Genomic DNA, 19,771 nt, shown 5'->3' on the forward strand with positions numbered 1-19,771 from the left:
AATTGATATATATGCTCAATATACATTCGCAGTCAAAAAGTTTGGAAACATTTCCACATTTTAGAATAAGAATAAACTCATTGGAACTGTGGGAATTATCTTGTGACAAAGCATCCAAAATATATTTTTAAAATTTTTTCAGTTGTCATCGTAAAATTTGCTAAATCGTACACTTGCCATTTTAACATCCAGCTTTTTTTAAATCCCTTGGTTTAAGTCTTTCATTTCAAAAATATATTTTTATGCAATTTTTGTTTTCTAATTTAAGATTCTCTTTTTTTAAGATCAAGATCATTTTTTCAAGCGCGTCCAAACGTGGCTACAGTACTTTTGGTATTACATTGAGTGTGATTGTTTTGTTTCCTGTTTCAAACACATTATAATAGAGTATTATCATATTGCAGTGTGTCATTTTAGTACACACGTTATAGTAAAATATACTATATATTTTATAGTATATATTGTCCAAGTGTGGTTAATCTGTTGCTTCATCCGAGTATAAAACTACAGTTATTTCAGACTTGATTCAGATGGGAATCAAATTTATTAAAAGCTCCGTCTGATTTATTTCACTGGAGTATTTGTCGTTTGGCTTCACATCGATTGCTGTGTGATTCATTAAAAGAGCCAGCTCATAAACCTGATTCATGACCCAGAATACAGCCCTCTGTATGGTTGCTTTTGCATCCAGTGAAGACAAAATTCATTATTAAACGGTAGCTGTGCTTTTAAATCATCACAACTTTCAAAACGGAGTGCAGTTTGTTTGCTGTAGATTCACCGAGCTGCATGAATCACCGGTGTATGCGTCATTGCTCATGTGGGCCGAGCAGGTGTGCAGTTACCTCGATCTGCAGCGGCAGGTTGTCACAGACGGCACCCAGCAGTGTCTCGGTGGGTTTCTCTTTGCACATGAGCACCAGCTCCAGGTCCATGTCACCTTTAATCAGGAGCCCTTTGGCCACCAGACCGATTCTCATCACTCCACACAGAACCCCCCCACCGGTGGGTCCATTACTACAGCTGCTGCCCTCGCTGAGACATCAAGAACACAAAACAAGATCAAAGCACATGCAATATTCAAACACAGTCTTGGTCACCGAATCATTTCAGAAAACATTCACACCACACAAAAATCTGTCCATTTTTCCCATCATGCACCGGGAAGACTTACTTCGTGCTGCCTTCTGGCGATTCGTCAGCGCTCGTCTCGATCTCTTCCTCCTGCGTGCTGGATGAATTTGATTGGCTGGTTTGAGATTGGTCCAACCATTCGGATACGTGTTTAAGGGCGCACTCCACTGTGGAGACGAGGCTCTGTACAGCTTCCAGCTCCTCAGAGGAGGGGTAGATGGTAGAGTGCTTGGCCATGACGTGACGGTCATCATTCCCGAACGACCGGATGGACCTCTGACGGACAGAAAAGATTCATCGGAATTTGAACAAGTGGAAGCATCATATTAAGAAACTACTTTAAATGTGTAGTAAAATATGTCTTCTATCTTCTGAATGGCAAATCCCACGATGAAAATCAGCGCTCTAGTGTACAAAAGCATTCTTTCTAACAGAAGAAACCAGTCAAACTGTACATAGCTGTAATACGTCTCAACAACTTCTCAAGATCACCTTGGCAGACATCTTTAATTTACCTTTCAGGCACAGTGTTTGTGCGGGTAGTACAAGGTTGGAGGGGCATTCAGCCGCAGATGAAACTTTAATCAATCAAACTCAAATCTGCTTAACCTGATGGCAAAAACAAACGTCTGCACATCACAGACCTCACATACACACAACCAATGCATGTCCAAAGCCTTATGTTGCACCCAACCTGTGTGTGTGTGCGCGTGTAGGTGCGTGCGTCAGCGCTTTCTACATCATTGTTGCGGTTGGAAATCAATTTCAGCAGCTTAGTGTCAGTCACCCAACTACCTCTTCTTATCAGACATGAAGCCCCTCTCTCTCTCTCTCTCTCTCTCTCTCATCAAGCACCATCTCTCACTGTCAGTCAATCTCGCCTTTGATAAGCTTTTTGACAAAATGATTCAAAAAAAGTGACCAATATATTGCATGTTACAGTATGTATACCAATTGTATCAAATTCAATTTAACTTAATATTTCAACAAAAAGAATAATGTTTGATCGCAACATTGTGCCATATTTTTAACCGTTATAGACGCAAGTTGCGTTTCACCCATAGGATACAACAACAAAATATGGGTCATTCTCACAAAACCACAGAAACATGGCAGTTAAGAATTTCATTGTAAAACAATTCGATAGGATAAACATTTATTTACCAAACATAATTGTGTGTCAGCGTAGCACAATATTAACATAGGAATACAATTATTTATGCAATTTACTGCAATTCCTGCTGACATTCGTATTACCGCAACACTTTCCTATTTGTCTGAGAGCTTTATATGCTGTAATATAAAATTCCAATGTTCTAAAAAACTATATGATGTTCTTCTAAATGTTCTCAAATGACAAAAATGATTGAGAGTACAATCATTTTTTATAAAAATAAAGAGATAGTGGGGAAAAGCATATTCTCCTCCGTAACATTTTCAAAGGACTGTTTAACAAACACACACACAAATATTTAAATAAAGTTTGATTTTATTTTGTAATAGTGTACGTAAGATTTCTATTTTTCAAGATGAAAGCCTTATATTCTCTTGTCACGCTGTGTACATGACTTTTTTCATTCTCGTTCCCGATACAGCATTTAAAAAATGTTACATGTATAATGTTCTATTAAAATATACTTTTATTATGTATGTTCACTAAAATCAGCTTGGACATCATGGCTTTTAATTACTTTTTCTGTTATTAAACTTAAGTGTCAGTAAAGGTATGAAATTAATGATCCTAAACCTGCCATAACTTGTTTTTAATAAATATAATACGAGAAAATCATGTTTGTGAGAATCACCCATACATCACTAAATGCTAAATGACACTATACAACATTTATAAACTGCCCAGTTCGACAAAATAATAGTATTTATTACATACATTTAGAAATGACTGCATGGTAAAATCTTTGCCTATAACAGATTTTGAATGTGTGCATAACAATATAGTCATAACACATTTTGACTGGCACATAACTTGTGTGTCCCCTTATACACACACACACACATTTGCTGCATCCTGCAGTGATTCCCGACTGACTGAAGCTCTGCAGGAACTTAAAGCTTTGAAACAGCTGTTTCTGCCTTCAATAATTCATCAACATCACTTAATGAGAATTAATCTTTCCTGACATGATTTGCTTCTAATGAGGATGCATGTAAATGTTAATGACCAAGATAATGCAAACAGTGCATCTCTAGTACACGGCCCCATTTTTAGACATTCAAATATGTTCTTCTATTACAGCTTAATATACACAGACATCGAAGTATGTCATGCATGGGGAGGATCTGATCTGTTGTGAGATCATAACTGTGTTTTGTTAGTTTGACACAACCACAAACATACTGTACATGCGGCATTGACCGCATATGCCAAAGATGCCACCATATTGGGGACGGCATGACTTCCCTGAATATTAACGTTAGGAACACTTACATTTCTCAACCAAATTCAATACTTTATAAATAGCTCCATAAAAAGCTATGCCTCCTTTTTAGTCGTAAGAATTTTGAAAGCAGTAAAATCGTTTTAGACGCCAAACCAGCTTAAAAAATCAGCATGGCGTCAAACAATGGGTGTGGGCTTGAGGTGGGACAATGTATTTGGGCGACCAATGAGTGTGCCTTTTGGAATCCAAAATAAAAATAATCATTGTTACGCAACTCTGATGGCATGAAAGACTATAACAGTTAACACTATTATTGACCGGCATTTTGAAATAAAGTAGAATGAGACTTCATTTATGCACAGAGCTTTGACTTGAGCAAGATTCTTAGATTTTTTTACTAAAGTGTAATTTTTTTATATCTCTTCAATCTTGCTTTGTGTTTCAAAAGTCGTGACTGTAAAGAAACACTATGAAAATAAAGAAAAAAATGTGAAGGACATCCTGGTAACTGTTTTCTATGCCATTAGTGAATGGGGACACAAAACCATCATCCGTTGATGAAATCCTTCAATTGACAAACGGACTGAAGCAGTCAATATCTGTCCATATTTACATAGTAGGGATGCATCGATTCATACGATTTATCTTTATAAAACCTGTTAAGACAAATAAGAAATGAACAACTGCCTTTGTATTATTTCTCAAATGCTGCACATTTCTTTGTAAAATAAAAATATATTTTGTGTCAAATAACAAAATTAAATGAAAAAGAAACAATTAAAAAGGTCTCTTTAGGGGTGAATAGTTCCTTTTAGGAATAGTATCAAATGCTGGTGTGCCACACGGCACAGAATGACTCAGAGAGAAATAAAAAGGTAGGCGTGTAATGCAACCAAATCTTCCTGTCAATCCATTCCTCATCTTCAAAGGACTGAATTTCAATCATATCAGCCCTATTTAATACGAGATCTATTTCTTAATCCTATCTTTTCATTCCGTTAGCCTTCCTGCTTCATTGCTATATTCCATAGCAGACTCCCGTGATCATATGGTACCAAAGCCATATCATCACGCTTGGAGTCCCGGGAGAAGTACGACCTTTCATGGAAAATAGACAAAAACGACATCATCTATCCGTCTTCTGAACGACGGCTGTTGTGTAACCAGCGAGGAAAGAAAAACAAGATGTTTGCCGGCTGCAACCTTTATAGAAGTTGATGAATTAGCATGTGGTGTGCAGTTTACGCTTTGACGCAACCATACAAAATTCGTGTCAAATAAAATGACCACCAGTGTTAGCATGGATCAGCTTGTGGTCTTTCTGGGCATCTCCAGAAGTAGGTGGTTGAGTAATGGAGATGAGTATCTGTGAATAAGAGTGTGTGTATGTTAGCAGCTGTAACAGTGGTCTTGATGGCATCAGGCCAGTATTTAACAGGCAGTGTGCAGAGTTTATGAGGCGCTCCTAATAGCCGCTTGCCAGCAGCCGTAAAACATACTGGGAAGTGTAAAAGAGTGTAAAATAGCTGAGGAGGAGCGGAGAGCAGTGCATCTTAATCTCACATCATTCCAGAGAGAGATAGAGAAAGATACTGTATTATGAGAGAGAGAGAGAGAGAGAGAGAGAGAGAGAGAGAGAGAGAGATCAAGAAACCGAGTTTCATCAATTCACTGGTTGCATTAGAGACACACATGACACAAAATGATCTCAATCGAGTATACAGTAAGATGGACACATACACATCTACACGAAATTATCGACTGTAAAAACTCTCACAGCAGGACACGTTTCAATTATACATTGCTAGCATTATCTGGAAACCTGATCATTTTGGGAAGCCAACAATGTTTTGGCATTAGGTCATTTAATTACGTGGTGTATTTACGGCCCCTGCGTGTCTGTCAGATGTATTAGATAACCCTTTGAGAGGCTCTGGCATGTTGTGTTATCTCTCTGCGTGTATGTGAGGTCAGTGTGAGGTATTAAATTGATTGCGACCCCCTAATTAAAATGTCTTCCAGTCGACAATCATCTGAAGAACTCTATTATGGCAGTGACTTGAACTGACCACAAACAGCTGTTGACTGACGCAAGCCTTCACCGTGACTATGTGTTTGTTATAAGACTGACACAAACAGACTTCGATAATGTGTTAGCAGTTTTAGGACGTTCAAACTGTGTAAACCGTAAACGGCCCTTGGACAGAGACATGTGGACCACCGCTATAAAAAAATGTTTGCTACACAGATTTCTGGGATAGCAGTGAAATTAAACTTTTTTTGTATAATGGCTTGTCAACAAATTCACTCTTTTATTTCCTCCAGTGCACCTTTCTCTGCAATATCAGTGCAAGTTAGTGTAGATAATTACCTTAAAAATATAAACGTTTACCAACTAGTGAGCATAAACATTTTGATCAATCCCTGGAACCTTTCAGTTAAAACACTAACTGCGTTGTAGTATTACTACAGTAATATTGCCCTAGTGTGTCATGTTTTCTGTGTTGTAATGGACTATCTTATGCTTATGCTTAGCAGAAGCTTTAAGTTAATCTACAGGTAAGATGATACTCTCAAATCAATATTTTATGTGTGTGTACTTATCATTTATTTGCCAAGTACTCATAACATAAATAGGATAGTGTTTAGTCAGCTAGTCAAATGCAAAATAAACCTCTACATTTGGATGATAAAGAACTGGCTCAGTACATTATCCCTTGCATATACTCTCTATAATGCTGACAAATACGCAAATGCAAATCGTTATCTGCTTTTACTGACATGATATAATTAGAGCTGTCAGCTACAGTAAGTGTAACGGCACAATGAAATATTCAAATTAAATTCATAGTGTGAATGTCTGACACTGTGAAACTTCAATAGTTGGTTCAATACGCATTAAGCTCTATTTACAGTATGTTGTACTCCAGAAAAGAAATAAGGCAAAAATTAAAGGTCGATTTAATACTAGATGGATTAATTTCTGGTAATTAATATATTTTTTATAACAAAAATATGTTCTTCTGTGTCATATGAAAGTTGTTATCTTCACGAGTGGTAATATTGTCTTTTAACTGTGTTTTTAATCCTTTATGGCATTGACCCATTTTCTTCAATGGTAAGCACTTTACTGTCGCAATCCTTTTCTATAGTATTCGATTTCATTTCATTGCATGATGCAGCACTACGTACCATTGTCATGTTTTTGATAATCCATTTCTTTAGGTGCTAGCATAGCAGCCAGATTGTTTGTGTCTTTGTGTTGTGTGTACCGTATCTGAGGTCTCTGACACTTTGACCCCCGTCTGACAGTAAGTCAAGCGAAACTGGAAAGGTCACCTTGTTTTGAGTACAATAAATCAATAAGGATACAGATGCAAAAAAACAAAGACAAGGAAGCAAGTCCATGTATGCGATCGCATGTGCGTATTCAAGGTCACCCCGGCTGCGGCAGAGACACTGGGTTAGCATTAGAGCTCACGCTAGCGGGATGCTCATTACGCGGAGTTATTTATGAACCACTCCCCCACCCTCAGACTTTAATAACTCAAACCGCACAGCCCTGCTCTCCCATGAGACCTCGCTCCCCCAAAGCCGGAGGTGAGGGCCATTAATCAAACGCTGATCTCCTCCCCTCTTTTCTCTCTTTCACTGTAAGCTTCCGTCACATTTTGTTTATCGCATCTCGGCACGATGTAGATACGAACACTTTAGATAGAAACATGTGTAAGTGATATACATGTATATTTGACATTTGTCTTTGACACGCAGACAACTGTGTTAAACAGAAGTTTTTGGTTTACCATGGCGGCTGGAGGGATGCTAGTCTCGGAGACTCCGTGAACGTGTGTGTGCGAGGGCGGTGTGTGGAGACGGGGGTCTTTGGACACCCTCTCCTCATGCGCTCGCCTCTCTGCCCCCTCCGCTGCGCCTTAATGCACCAAAACCTGCAAGACAAACAAAAACATGAATCACACTATTGCGTATTTTCTTATTAGCAACAATATGAGTGTATTAGGGCACAAGCTATTACTACTTTATAATGATAGATAAATAGGATCAAAATTAAAGGGACCAAATGTGCAGCATCACAATCGCACACCCACATCCCTCAGGAGAGATCAATGTCTGTCTGTTTGAAAATGAGCAATGCAGCGTATAAACGTTGTGCATTTTTCATGAACTGGGTGCTGCCAGACAAATGAAACAAAGTCTTATTGTTTAGCTTTTATTACCGACACAGGTATGTTTGCATGTATATGTATTTTTAGTTAAGACTGTTTAAGATTATTTTTTTAAAACACACACGTTGTTACGGGAGTGATGGCAAAACCATAGTTTGTGTACTTTTTTACCTTTCTTAATCTCTTATCTAGCCAAATGTTTTCCCTGCGTCAATGCAATATCCCCGGGATATCATTTCATTTTCTGGATTACGGCCGTTAGAGCTGAACAGCTGCAACCACCCAAAAAAGCATTTCTGGATTAAAATACAGATTTTAAAGAACTGCCATCAGTGTTTAGCTGAACAGCAAAATAACTATTTTACATTTTTCTATTTAACATACCGCCAAAAATAATATCCTACTTGAAAATTTGCTGTCTTCGCCTTTTATCAAAATATATTATTAACATATATTAATCTTGCATTCATCTTGCACAGGTGTGCTAAACTAAAAATTCAAAAACATGACAACACGTGCAAAGCTTATTGAGTCAAGCTGCTGAATATTAATACGGGCGAGGATTAATACCATCAATACGCTTTATTGAAATATGCCATAAAATGCTGATAAAGCCCATATTACTTCAAACATCTGCAGTTCACATTTTTGGCCCGATAATTTTGTTTGATAAATATCTCAAAAATTGGGTGTTGTGTCCATATCATACACCTCATATTTTGATGGTTAAATCGAACCTGACAGGGTTCTGAAAAATACTGCCCAAATATCCCCAACCCCTATAATTTTTGGCCTCTACTATATTTTCCCCATTTATTTACATAATTTATGCATCTCAACACAATAATATCTGACAGAAAATCTCACCTCATGCCCAATTCACCCAATAATTTATATTCCAGACAAAAAAAGTTGTCAGAGACACAGTTTATCTTCTGAGCACCTTATAAGACAGAACAAGGAAGTTGGTAAAAGGCCCAACACAGCTGCCAACAGAGCAATCACAGCTGAACGCTGCCCTGAAGATCTGCTGTAATAATGTTCAGTGGTGTGTGTCCAAACAGAGATGTTCACAGTCTGCTCGCCGGCGTCCTCCTGTCACTCCCTTGTTATCAGACCAGCAAAACTCCGTCACAATCTGCTGAAGTCGCAGCGTGCACAAAGCGATTCAGAGAGATCAGTACTGCCAACAGAATGATCCGGGTGACGTCTATTTAAACATAACATCTAATAGAAACTCACAGAAAGCCAGATAATGAGTTACGACAGCATCAAATATAACTCATCTCTGCTACACTACCAAGTCCAGTACAATAAACGGCACTGATCAGATCTTTTATTTTCTATAGAAAGTCGCACATCGGCTTCTATGAAATGATATAATGGTGCCAAACTCAGACTTCCTGCAACAGCACCGAGGAAACTGCTTGAGCATCAATAAAAGGCTTCCTTAGCTTGCTTACAATATATAAATGACTAACCACAATGAAATAATTAAAAAAGTTCTCATGTTGGTGCATGTATAATTTAAAAGCATTTGTACATCACATCACTGAGGTTAAAGTCAGCAGGAGGTTATTGATTTGCATGCGGCTAAGGCAGCGGTCAGATCGCGAAATCATTCGCTTAACCTTCATATTTCGGCATGAAAGAGCAAAAGCGCACATACATTTACAGACTTGTACAAGACAAGAAAAAATGAGACAAGCTTCTCTCAAGCTTCTTGACCGACCTTCATCTTAGTTGAATGCCAACAGTAAATCCACCATCTCTTCTCGCTACTCTCTTTGACCGATATCAATTCTGTAATCGTTTTTCTATTTTACCGTCCTCGAGGGGTGGGGGCCTGGGGTTAACTGGATTCTGGTAATAGGAGTCTGGATTTGTTGAATGCCCTGAGGTAGCGTTTCCACCCGATGAACATTTACAGTCTGACTTTGATGCAGGATAATGGGGCGAAGCTCACACCTGCCAAAGTTACGCTTTATAGACGAGATAAACAAGCCCTCCTGAACCTGACTCGTGGATTTAAAAGCAGAATCTTTAAACGCAGAAATAAAACCTCATGAGATAAATGTGGTTTTATTAGAAAGTGATCTTTAGAATCTGTTCTTTTGATGAATATTTTATACACGTCATTTGAACGTTATTAAATGTTATACACTTGCAACATTTCTTAAAATATATTACATTTTCACTTGAGATGTGTGCAAATGATAGTCTTCAAATTATTCCTGTAGCTTGAAGGGTTAGTTCACCCCAAAAGGAAAATTCTGTCAGACTGACCCCCACCGTCAATTAGAATATCAATAGTAATAAATCACTTAAATGAGTTAAAGACCAGACTACAACTTGCGTGTCTGCCGTCTTCAGCGTAAGAAACGCAACGAGTGTCGCAGCAGGAGTTCTGTCATGTGAGAAGGAGAGTGAAGTGAGCGATGATGACGAAAGCTTTTCTGTCAAAGAACATGTAAGCATGGTTATCAAGAGCCAGATACGTTTGTTTTCATTTTAAAAGCCGGTGCTTTACCATTTATTTGACAAAATACTTTCCTTTCTTGTTCGTTTCGTATTATTTATTTATTTAACAAACATCTTTCTTATTTACAGTGTGTGCTGTGATTACTCGTTTTGTAAATTTTTTGGTTTGTTTACTTTTTAAACTTAAAGGTTTTTTATATTCGTTTCTTATTTTTTTTGCATGGTGTGTGCAGTGATGATTCTTTTTGTAAGGTGTTGTACTCATGTACTCTTTTATTAATTTTTTTATTAACTTTTTTTAATAAGAAAGATATTAAACCCACCATTAATTCATAGCCGTTCCCAAATTGCCGCAAATACAAAACTGAAAGTAAAATATGTCGTGCTGACGGACGCATCTTCGACCTCCCAACACCAGTGTCACCTGTACTACCAGTGTTTTTACACGTAAACCGGTTGAAAATTGTCATTGCCGCCACTTCACTAGCGTACAGGAAGCTTCTTATTGTCATTTTTCATTAAACTGGCTCATTAAAGTCAACCATTCCACCTGAGATTTAAAACAACAGGGAACTAGTGAGGAGCAGCTATGATTTTGACTCCAAAACTGATAATCGTTGTTCGAAGTGACTTTAAGAGGGGAGGCTTGAAAATGAATGTTAAAATGTCTTCACCTCAGTGCTACTTAAAGTGTACTGCAGAGATGATGTGTTTTTGTATGCAAAACACTGGAAGCTAGTTAACATTTAAGCACTTACACTTCCATCCCCAAAAGTAAATCGATTTTATGGTTAAATGCCTAAAGTAAGGTCGGTGGTTGAAAAAATGGTTTTATTCGATGAAAATACAAATCAGTTATAACCTGCTCAAGCGTTATTGTGTCTTAAAAACCTGCGTTTGCTAACAAGCTGCTAAAAGCGAAACAACGAATGCAACATAGCCACAAAACTCTAAAAACATAGATGGAGATTCATTCACATAGGAATGATTTCCCAGGGGACATGTTTTTAATATAGATTGAAAGTGTTGTCGGAGGCTATCGACCGTAGTTTAGTCTGTTTATAACCTTCTGTTAGCTTATTACCTCTGCTGATTATATATAGGCTTAAAAAATAGCAAATATTGGGGTAGTTTGTAAAGATCATCTTGATAGACAAAACGCATAAGTATCAAAAACAAAGCATATTTTTGCGATCTTCCGAAAAATGTACAGGCTGTCGATCGAGGCAACCAGTGCAGCGCTAACTTCAGGGTTGGCCCACAAAAATGCGTCATCCCTGCACCAGTCTATTACACACATTCATTATCTCTCTTTTATTATTCTCTCTGTGTGAGGAAAGTCTTCTCTAGGGCGATCGGGTGACGGAGGGTTTGATTAAATATGGGGGAGATTCAAACAGACTCTGCATCACAGACTTAATGCGCATCGTATACGTACATCATGACTAATTCGCAAAAAAACTTCTCGTCTTCTTAATATGTGTAAAAAAGGTTTACATGAAATTTCTTAAGGACTCCGAACAGGTGCACGCTTCTTCTCATCTCATGTTTTTGGGGGGTTTGAAGAAGGATCGGCGTTAATAAGACATCTCTCTAAGAGCTTGTGTAGAGCCAATAGTCAATCCTTTATAATCTCTAAACAAGCACTTCCTTGATTGAGAATCAAGATGTAGAAGTGTGCATACTACGCATATTTATAAAGAAAAAAGTGTTTAAACTTATTAATGAATCGTGTTTTTTGCATTGAAATGAATGACGTAGAAGGACGTTTTTCAAACATTAAGAATGTGGTGTACACGTAAATGCTTAAATTAAGTTATTTTTGCATTTTTCATCTATGAATTGACCATAGCCTTAAAAAATGTAATGTGGTCAAAAATACGTGATTTCTCGTAAAATGTATTAATTCCCTTGACATTCATAACATTTATTTGACAAATCCTTAATTAATCCATAATGTTTATATATAAAGTATCTAATTTGCATTTGAGTTTGGCAAGTGTTTTTAAAGTCTCCTCAGAGAATCTCATATTTTGGTTCTATAATTTTGTCTTAATAAAAATGTAATAAACAAACAGAATTATTTTTCCTGAAAATTGCATATAACTGACATAAATGTTTTACAAATACCATTAACTTATAAATCTCTGATAAAGTATGCTTATGTCAGCCACACAGATTATATTATATAAATGATGTAATTACACACATTTTATTGAATGCAGTAATTGCTCGTACCACATGATAAGGGGTCGTCACACATCATTTACACATAAATCGTATATAACCATTTAGCATGTGCTCCTTTTGTGCTCAAAGTTTTTTCTTTCCTCCCCACCAATATTCTATTAGATCCCTCAAAAGGAAAAGTGTTCTGGCCAGAGGCGCTGGCATGTCTCATTAGCATGAGGTTGCCAGATCAGCGCCACGCTTCTCTGCACACTGAATATTGGAAAGCCCGCTTAATGAATCTTAAACATGGCAGCCCGCACCTGCTCCCACTCTGAGCAACCAGAGAAAACATGCTTTAGTTAGGGTGTGTGCAGTAAACAGATGTTAATTCTGTTGCTCCAAACATACAAACCATCAGTCGGGGAATGTTTGTGTTGTCCTGATGTTATTTCAAACTCTCAAAGGCGACTGAAGGAAATGCAGCTGTGTATGTTTAGGTTAACAGTCACAATCAGCTGGATTATTTTAAATCCTCAGGGGAATTATAACCTGTTTAACTGGATCTATTAGTGTTTTAAACACACATGCTATGTACAGTGGGAATCAAAGGTCTGATTATTTACATTAAAATAGATTTATCAAAAAACAACTAAAAGCCCAAACAGAAATCTAATAATTAATTGAAATATTGCATGTGATAAATAGCTAAATAAACATTTGATGGTTTTAGATTTCATGTTAAAAAGTTTTCTAAAAACCTGCAAACGTGCACTCTTGAGCACCACGGCAGAACAACACGCTTCTTCGCTGTCTTACCCACAATCCCTGTGGACACGCGTGCAACACCCAAACGCAAGCATGCACATAAGCACAGGTCTAGAAAGCCAATGTGCAAGCCACTTTAGGAACTTCTACATTGTATCATTAAACAAGTGTATATACTGTAGCTTTATAGAACCAAATTGTATTGATGTTGCACAATATACCAGTGCTACAATAGTACTGGGTTTATATGCATGACAAGAATCAAGCACAAATAAATCGTCATTCAGCTCCACGTGTTTTTCGTAGAGATATACTTTTGTAACGTTCAACAAGCAGAAAATCTTAAAAGACTAAGGTGTGCTGGCTAACAAATATTCAGATTTCTACAGAAAATGCTGGTGCTATACAAAACATGACGAACTGAACTGTGTGTGTCCACGATGGCGCCAAAATGAAACATCAAGCTCGGAAAAATTTGCTATGATCCATAGCTATCACGGTTAGTTCACAGATGTGTTAAAGACCTTCTCAGACAAGCAGATGTTTTTTTAAACAAAGGATTCGTGTGTTTGTTTCAGTCAGATTTGACAATATTCAATGATTCTGTCGTCATCTCTACAGCTTGAGATGCTGGAAATACAGCACCAAAGACAAATCACTAAAATCAACGTTGTATCAAAAAGACAGTTTATGGTGTTAAAACCCCCTACATTTATACATTTTGTTCTAGTGCTTAGAATTGTTAAGAGTCATTCATCTAACATGCTCCCAAACACTAGCAGTGCACCTCGCGGAGGTAAATTTAGCTCAAATAAAAATAAACACTCTTGTCAGCTCAAGCAGATGGATGACTTAAATAAAAAGACCAGTCTGTTGAAAGGAAAATGAAAAATGTGTCAAGGTGCCAGTATGAAGTTCATTACTGACGATATGCGCAGTGCAAACAAAAATACATTCAAATCATCCCCAAACAAATAAAATGCAGAGGTTTCCTTTTTAAGGAAATATTCCTGTACCTCCGATGCGAACTTGAGATTCTTTCTGGAATCCCAGAAGGCGTCTTCATAAAAAACGGCCTATGTTCAAGTGAAAATGAGAGAGAAAGTCTGGTATGAAAGTGCAGCTTCCCACATTTGCTGATGATTTGGCAGTGCTGCGAGAGAAAACGCTGAACACGCTTAGAGACGATGGACGCCATCAATAACCGAATAACCGCAATGTCAATATTTAAGATGGAGGGGTGCTGCTTGCTGACTTGAGGTCAAACCTGGAGGGACGAGAACGAGGGAACCGAGGCTAACAAGGATAAAGAGATTACTACGGAGGGAACGCAGAGACTAGCAAGTATCCTGGGAAAAGACATTTCGTTCTGACAGACTTCTCAGAATTTTTGCACAAACGCTTGAATATTCATTACTTTCACATCTTTGGTGACTCACTTTTCTCGCTCTTTTCTCATTTGACTCACTTCCTCAATTAACTTCTGATGACATAACATGACACCGAAAAACACGTCCATGCATGATCCATCAAAGCAAACGGTTCTCAAGCATAATTCAACATTTCAGTGTATGAATCAAAGTATGCTATATATGAATGATGTCTTAAGAGTAAAACGCTTTCCCACCCTAATGTGCATAAAAATAAATATCGAGGCATATGCCATTTTTTTCTTTACTGGGTTAGAAAACTATATTCAAAGAAAAACGTTACATTCATGTTATAGACAAATAAAGCACAATAAATAAATCAAGGTGAAAACAAATGATATGTTGAGTACAAAAACAATATAAAACTCCAACCATGGTTCTTCGATGGCATTGTTCATCACCTTCATTATTAAAAGTGTAAACATTTTAAACATACTTTAGCTTTAAAACCAAGAGATTCCAAAATAAGCATGACCATATCTTAATCTTTCTTTACAGGCAGAATTTTTTCCTAAATGCTTAAGACATTTAACGTCAAATCAATAAACACACTGAGCCGGTTACACAGCACTGACAGCCGAGGAGACATAAACCTGATTTACAATACTGCGGTTTCATTCGGTTGGTTTCGTTCCGCTAGGGTTCTTCAAATGAAGACAGGCCAAGTAGCCCACGTTCAATGAAGAGAAGTAGATCAAACTGATTTCCTCTATGATCTTTGTTGAGGACAACACAGGCACAAATCCACACATCTCCCTAAATCCATCTTCTGCCACCGAGCATTTCATTCTGAATCTCTAAAGTACACACACGCAACAAATGCAGGAGCAGAATATTTATCCGGCTATTAAAAATACAGCAAGTGTGTGTAATGGCTGTCTCATGCAATGGATGGTAGAGTAGCTTCAATGGACTAAACCCTAAAGGTTATTACTAAAAAAAAAGTATATTTTAGCTCAAGAGATTCTCTCTGGTTTTACACTTCCTCTTTTACATTTTAGGTTCAACAACTTGCACTAGCGCTCTTAAAAACATCATGCCTTGTTAGGGACGCAAATATAGTTTTGTTAAGTTACAAACTGTAGCCTTAAGCTGGCACCTGCATTTCATTAACTGTAAGTGACATCAATTCAATCTCATATATTTGTACAACAGTACAACATTCCCAGGATGCTTTGTGCCTTTGTTTGCTTCGGTAACACTTTGAAAGAGCTAAAATTCTAGCTGACCATTTTACAAAACATGCGCTTATATGAAATCATTTTAGAATGGATCAGGTCTATGGAGACGTCATAATGGGACGTGAGTGGACAAACACCGGCCATTGGTTTAGTTTCTGATGCATGATTCACCGTGGTTATATTCTCTCACCCTCATTTCTTTATTATGTGGGATGCAAAATGAGAAATTGTTGCTTTAATGCTTTTGCTGCGGTTTTTAATACAATGTGATTTGTGTGGGAGAAATACAGAGCAGCTCACAGAACATTTGAAACACTGCTGGACATGAAAGAAAATATAAGATGGAATATGAATGTGTGTGAGATTGTGTGTATATACGCAGACACTGTGTCTGACCGTGCGGGTTAAGTCAACTCAACACTTTGTCTCCCGCTGATAAATCAAAGTGGCTCTTCAGAGCCGAAACACCAGTCGAACACAACACTATGGTGAACGACAGAACCATCTTTATCGTCCTGTTTCCTTCACACAGACCTCAAAGAGATGATGCATGACCACAGTGATGCTTTTGAGCTCTTGAATAAAAACATTATCATATCGATGGGGCTGCGTATAACGCTATGGTTTAGGATGTATGGAATTCCTTTCAATTCTTGAACAATTGTTAAGGAGCAATAAAAAACTAATTTAATACGATTACACCTTTATTATTTATAAGTATTAAAAAAATCTTAAGAAATGGTACAAATTATTAATTTACAATGCGAATTAACAAATCAGATTCAATTCAAATGCATTGTTACCGAACAGCAGATTTCACAGAGTTCAATCTAGAAATAAAATACTAAATGCAAATAATAAAATGCAAGTGACCACATTATTCAGCATAGTTAGGTTAGCAACACCACGCTTTTGGTCGCCCGCTGTTAACCCATGTGCAATCCTGAAGCAAAACCATTTCAAAGCGGCTTCCCTTAAATAAATAAACACGGTACATGGAACTCTTTCATTTAATAAAAACCCAGACAAATCCTGTTATCCATGATACAACCTCTTAAAATGACCCTTATATAACGGCATAAGGGTCACATTGCTCTCTCTCTCACTCCTCTCTTTTCAGGCTCACGCAGGGTGGAGTTCTGCGACAGCTCGCCGGTCGAGCCGCATCCAACCTTGAGCCGTCATGGCTCGGGATCATGAGCACCATCTGTTCGTGCTGAAATCAACCCAGCAGGCAGCACGCTGCACTCCAGCACGGATGTGTATGCGCGTGCGATCCGGGCATGTCTTCAGAAACGTCTCTGGAGTTCTGTTTGTGAAGACGGCGAGACGGTGCGGCACAAACTCGCCATGTGCACTCTTAGAAGAGATTGAACCTTTAGAGTTAGAAGAACTTTAAAGTTCAACTATGAACCTTTGTGATTATTATAAGTTCTATAAGTAACCCTTTGTTTTTGTAATTTTATTATCATAATTTAAGCCTACTTTAGCTTACATTAACACATATATAAATATGAATGTATAAAAATGTTGAACACACAAACAATTTAAGAGAGATTTAAATCTACATTCAATGAAACCCTGAATGCTTCTTCCCATTTACTACTTGGAAATAACATTGGATACTGCGCTTCTAGTCGAACATACGACCCATGAACTCCGAGCAGCTCAATGAAGCCGGAGCGCAGGGAGACGTCACATCCAAAATGCTTGCAGTCATGCAGTGAAATTAGCGCGGAGCTAATTTATGCAAAACTGTAGAGTATTTGACTGGAACGCTGTGAGGTCGGAAGTGGGATATTTCACATCTTGTGTTCAACAGAGAGCGCAGGAACTGAGAGGAAATGCTTAGTCAACCTTAAGACCGTAATGAAAACATGAAAATAAAACAAATGAAAAGTGAGATTAAAGTGTACATTAAAAACTCTGTCGGTTAAGGCAACGTGTGTTAATTATATCACGATTTGGCTGTTCTGCTAAATTTGTCCGTGCGGGATGCTGAGCAAGTTTTCCTTCACAGGTACCATCACAGGTAAATAAAATATTATTTATATTCAGAGTTCTTGCCTCTCTCTCTATTCAGAATAATTGATCAGTTTAAAGGGGATTTATTGTTTATAGTTACTGTTAATGTTAGTTAGATGTTAAAGTTAATTGTTATTTAATTCATTTGTCTGTTTTTCTTTCTCTCAGGTGTCAGTGAAGCCTACATCAATGCAATGTGACAGCTGATGGCCAAAGGGTCATTGTAAATGTGTTTTAGTGTGATGTTTGTATTACTTATTATTGCACTTTTTAAAAAAAAAAAAACACTGTGGTCCTGAAACTGTCACCCTGCAGTACTGAAGGATCATACAGCTTTAGGGATTTACACAGCTCTGCACTGCTTACATCCGTTTATGGATGTTCTCTCTGTTTTTGGCTGATGTTAGGAAGAATGTTACTGACTGACAAAGTCACAATTCACTTACACACAAAAACACTAGTCAAAAAGCTTGTGCTCTGCTAAGGAAAGAAAGTCAGGAGGGTTTGGAATATGATGGTGAGTAAATTATCATATATTGCAGATTATAATAGGCATTTTCATTTGCTTAAATAAATGTATAGGCCTATATACAGGGAGGTGGGGTTGCCTCATTTCATAATTATTTCACTTTATGTTATACATATCACAATCAGATGTTAAAAAAATTATTGTAATTGTGTGTTTTGTCTGAAATATTTCCATGTACTTATAAACATTTTATGGAGAATCATGGTGTTGCGTCCATGTTATAGAATTTGTAATATAATAACAACAGTAATAATAATACTACTGAATGGTGACTAGAAAAGGGTTCCAAAAGGACCTCTGCTGGTTCTTTAATGCACCTTTAATTGGGTTCCAATTGGAAACTTTGCAACCTTCGGGGAACCTTACAGGTTCACCTTTTTAAAATCACCAGGAACCTCAAAAGGTTTATTTTTAGCGTTTGTGTAAAAAGTGGAATCTGGGAAAAGAGTTTGGGTTTGTGCACTCGTATCCGCCACATAACCTTCAGCTGCCAAGCCGCAGCGGATCACTGAATCCATTCATTCCAGGTCAATTTGGGCATGTTACTTGACAACACCAATTCATTAGCACGAACCTTCTCTCTCTGTCTGAATAACTCCATCCAACCCGCTTGGTTATCCAGTGGTAAGCATGGCGCACAATGCACTGGGACATTCAGTCTACGGTCAATTCGACTAAGTGCTGTCGTAAATATTTCAGCGCTAGTCTCTCCCGGTTGCATCTCCTCATTCCTCATTCTCCTTTGATCAGATTCATTTAACTCTCTTTTTTTGTTTGAGCGCATCTCCCTCTGAGCCATCCAATCTCGAACATTAATTTTTTAAGTCTCTAAAACATGAATTCAGCAGTATGGGTTCTCATGGGCAACCATTACTGGCGTAGTGTTTAGAAAAATGAAAAGGAAGCATTAAAGGGTCGGTTGAACACAAAGAGAGACATTTTGGAATAATGTTAGCACCAACAGTTCTGAAGCACCATTGACTGCCATAGTAGGTAGAAAAATGTAGTAATTATTTGGTTCTGTAGAACACAAAAGAAGAATATATCTCTGTGTGTTCAAGCGAAGAAATGTATACATGTCCGGAACAACTAGAGAGTAGGTAATTCATGACAGAATTTTCATTTTTGGGTAGAGGATCCCTTTAAAGGTATCAACAATGCTATTATTAATAAGTTCATGAAAAAATAAACAGATTATGTTTTCAAATCGGAATTGTAAAAAATATGGTTTAATAGTCAAAAAGCTAACATAGATTTTCTGTCTGTTAAATAACAATTAAGTTTGAGATTTAACGCTTCTTTGTTTGTTTTGGAGTTATAGCGGCTTTGTAAATATGAAATGTTGCTTGCATCAGTTCTGTCGTGTGCATCTTGTATTCTATCGACTGACAGAATAAATGTAATAAACCTTTTCCATATTTAAGATGTAAAACAACTCAGCGTTACACACTACAATACAAGCTTTATTTCT

At 37.5% G+C, this 19,771-nt stretch overlaps 1 protein-coding gene across 7 annotated transcripts in view; it reads right to left on the reverse strand.

Annotated features, from left to right (window-relative positions):
- The window catches only part of strbp (spermatid perinuclear RNA binding protein), a 69,993-nt gene that overhangs the window by 23,501 nt on the left and 26,721 nt on the right, over window positions 1-19,771 (reverse strand). For all 7 annotated transcript variants that reach the window (XM_079448544.1, XM_079448543.1, XM_079448545.1 and 4 more), the window contains exons 3-5: window positions 7,337-7,480; window positions 1,175-1,410; window positions 846-1,035 (exon numbers count right to left, since the gene is read on the reverse strand). In XM_079448544.1, coding sequence (XP_079304670.1) covers window positions 846-1,035; window positions 1,175-1,410; window positions 7,337-7,339 — 429 coding nt within the window. In that variant the 5' untranslated portion in view covers window positions 7,340-7,480. The remainder of the gene's footprint in view (window positions 1-845; window positions 1,036-1,174; window positions 1,411-7,336; window positions 7,481-19,771) is intronic.

The sequence above is a fragment of the Barbatula barbatula genome (genome assembly GCF_947034865.1).
Source record: "Barbatula barbatula genome assembly, chromosome: 24".
Taxonomy (NCBI): domain Eukaryota; kingdom Metazoa; phylum Chordata; class Actinopteri; order Cypriniformes; family Nemacheilidae; genus Barbatula; species Barbatula barbatula.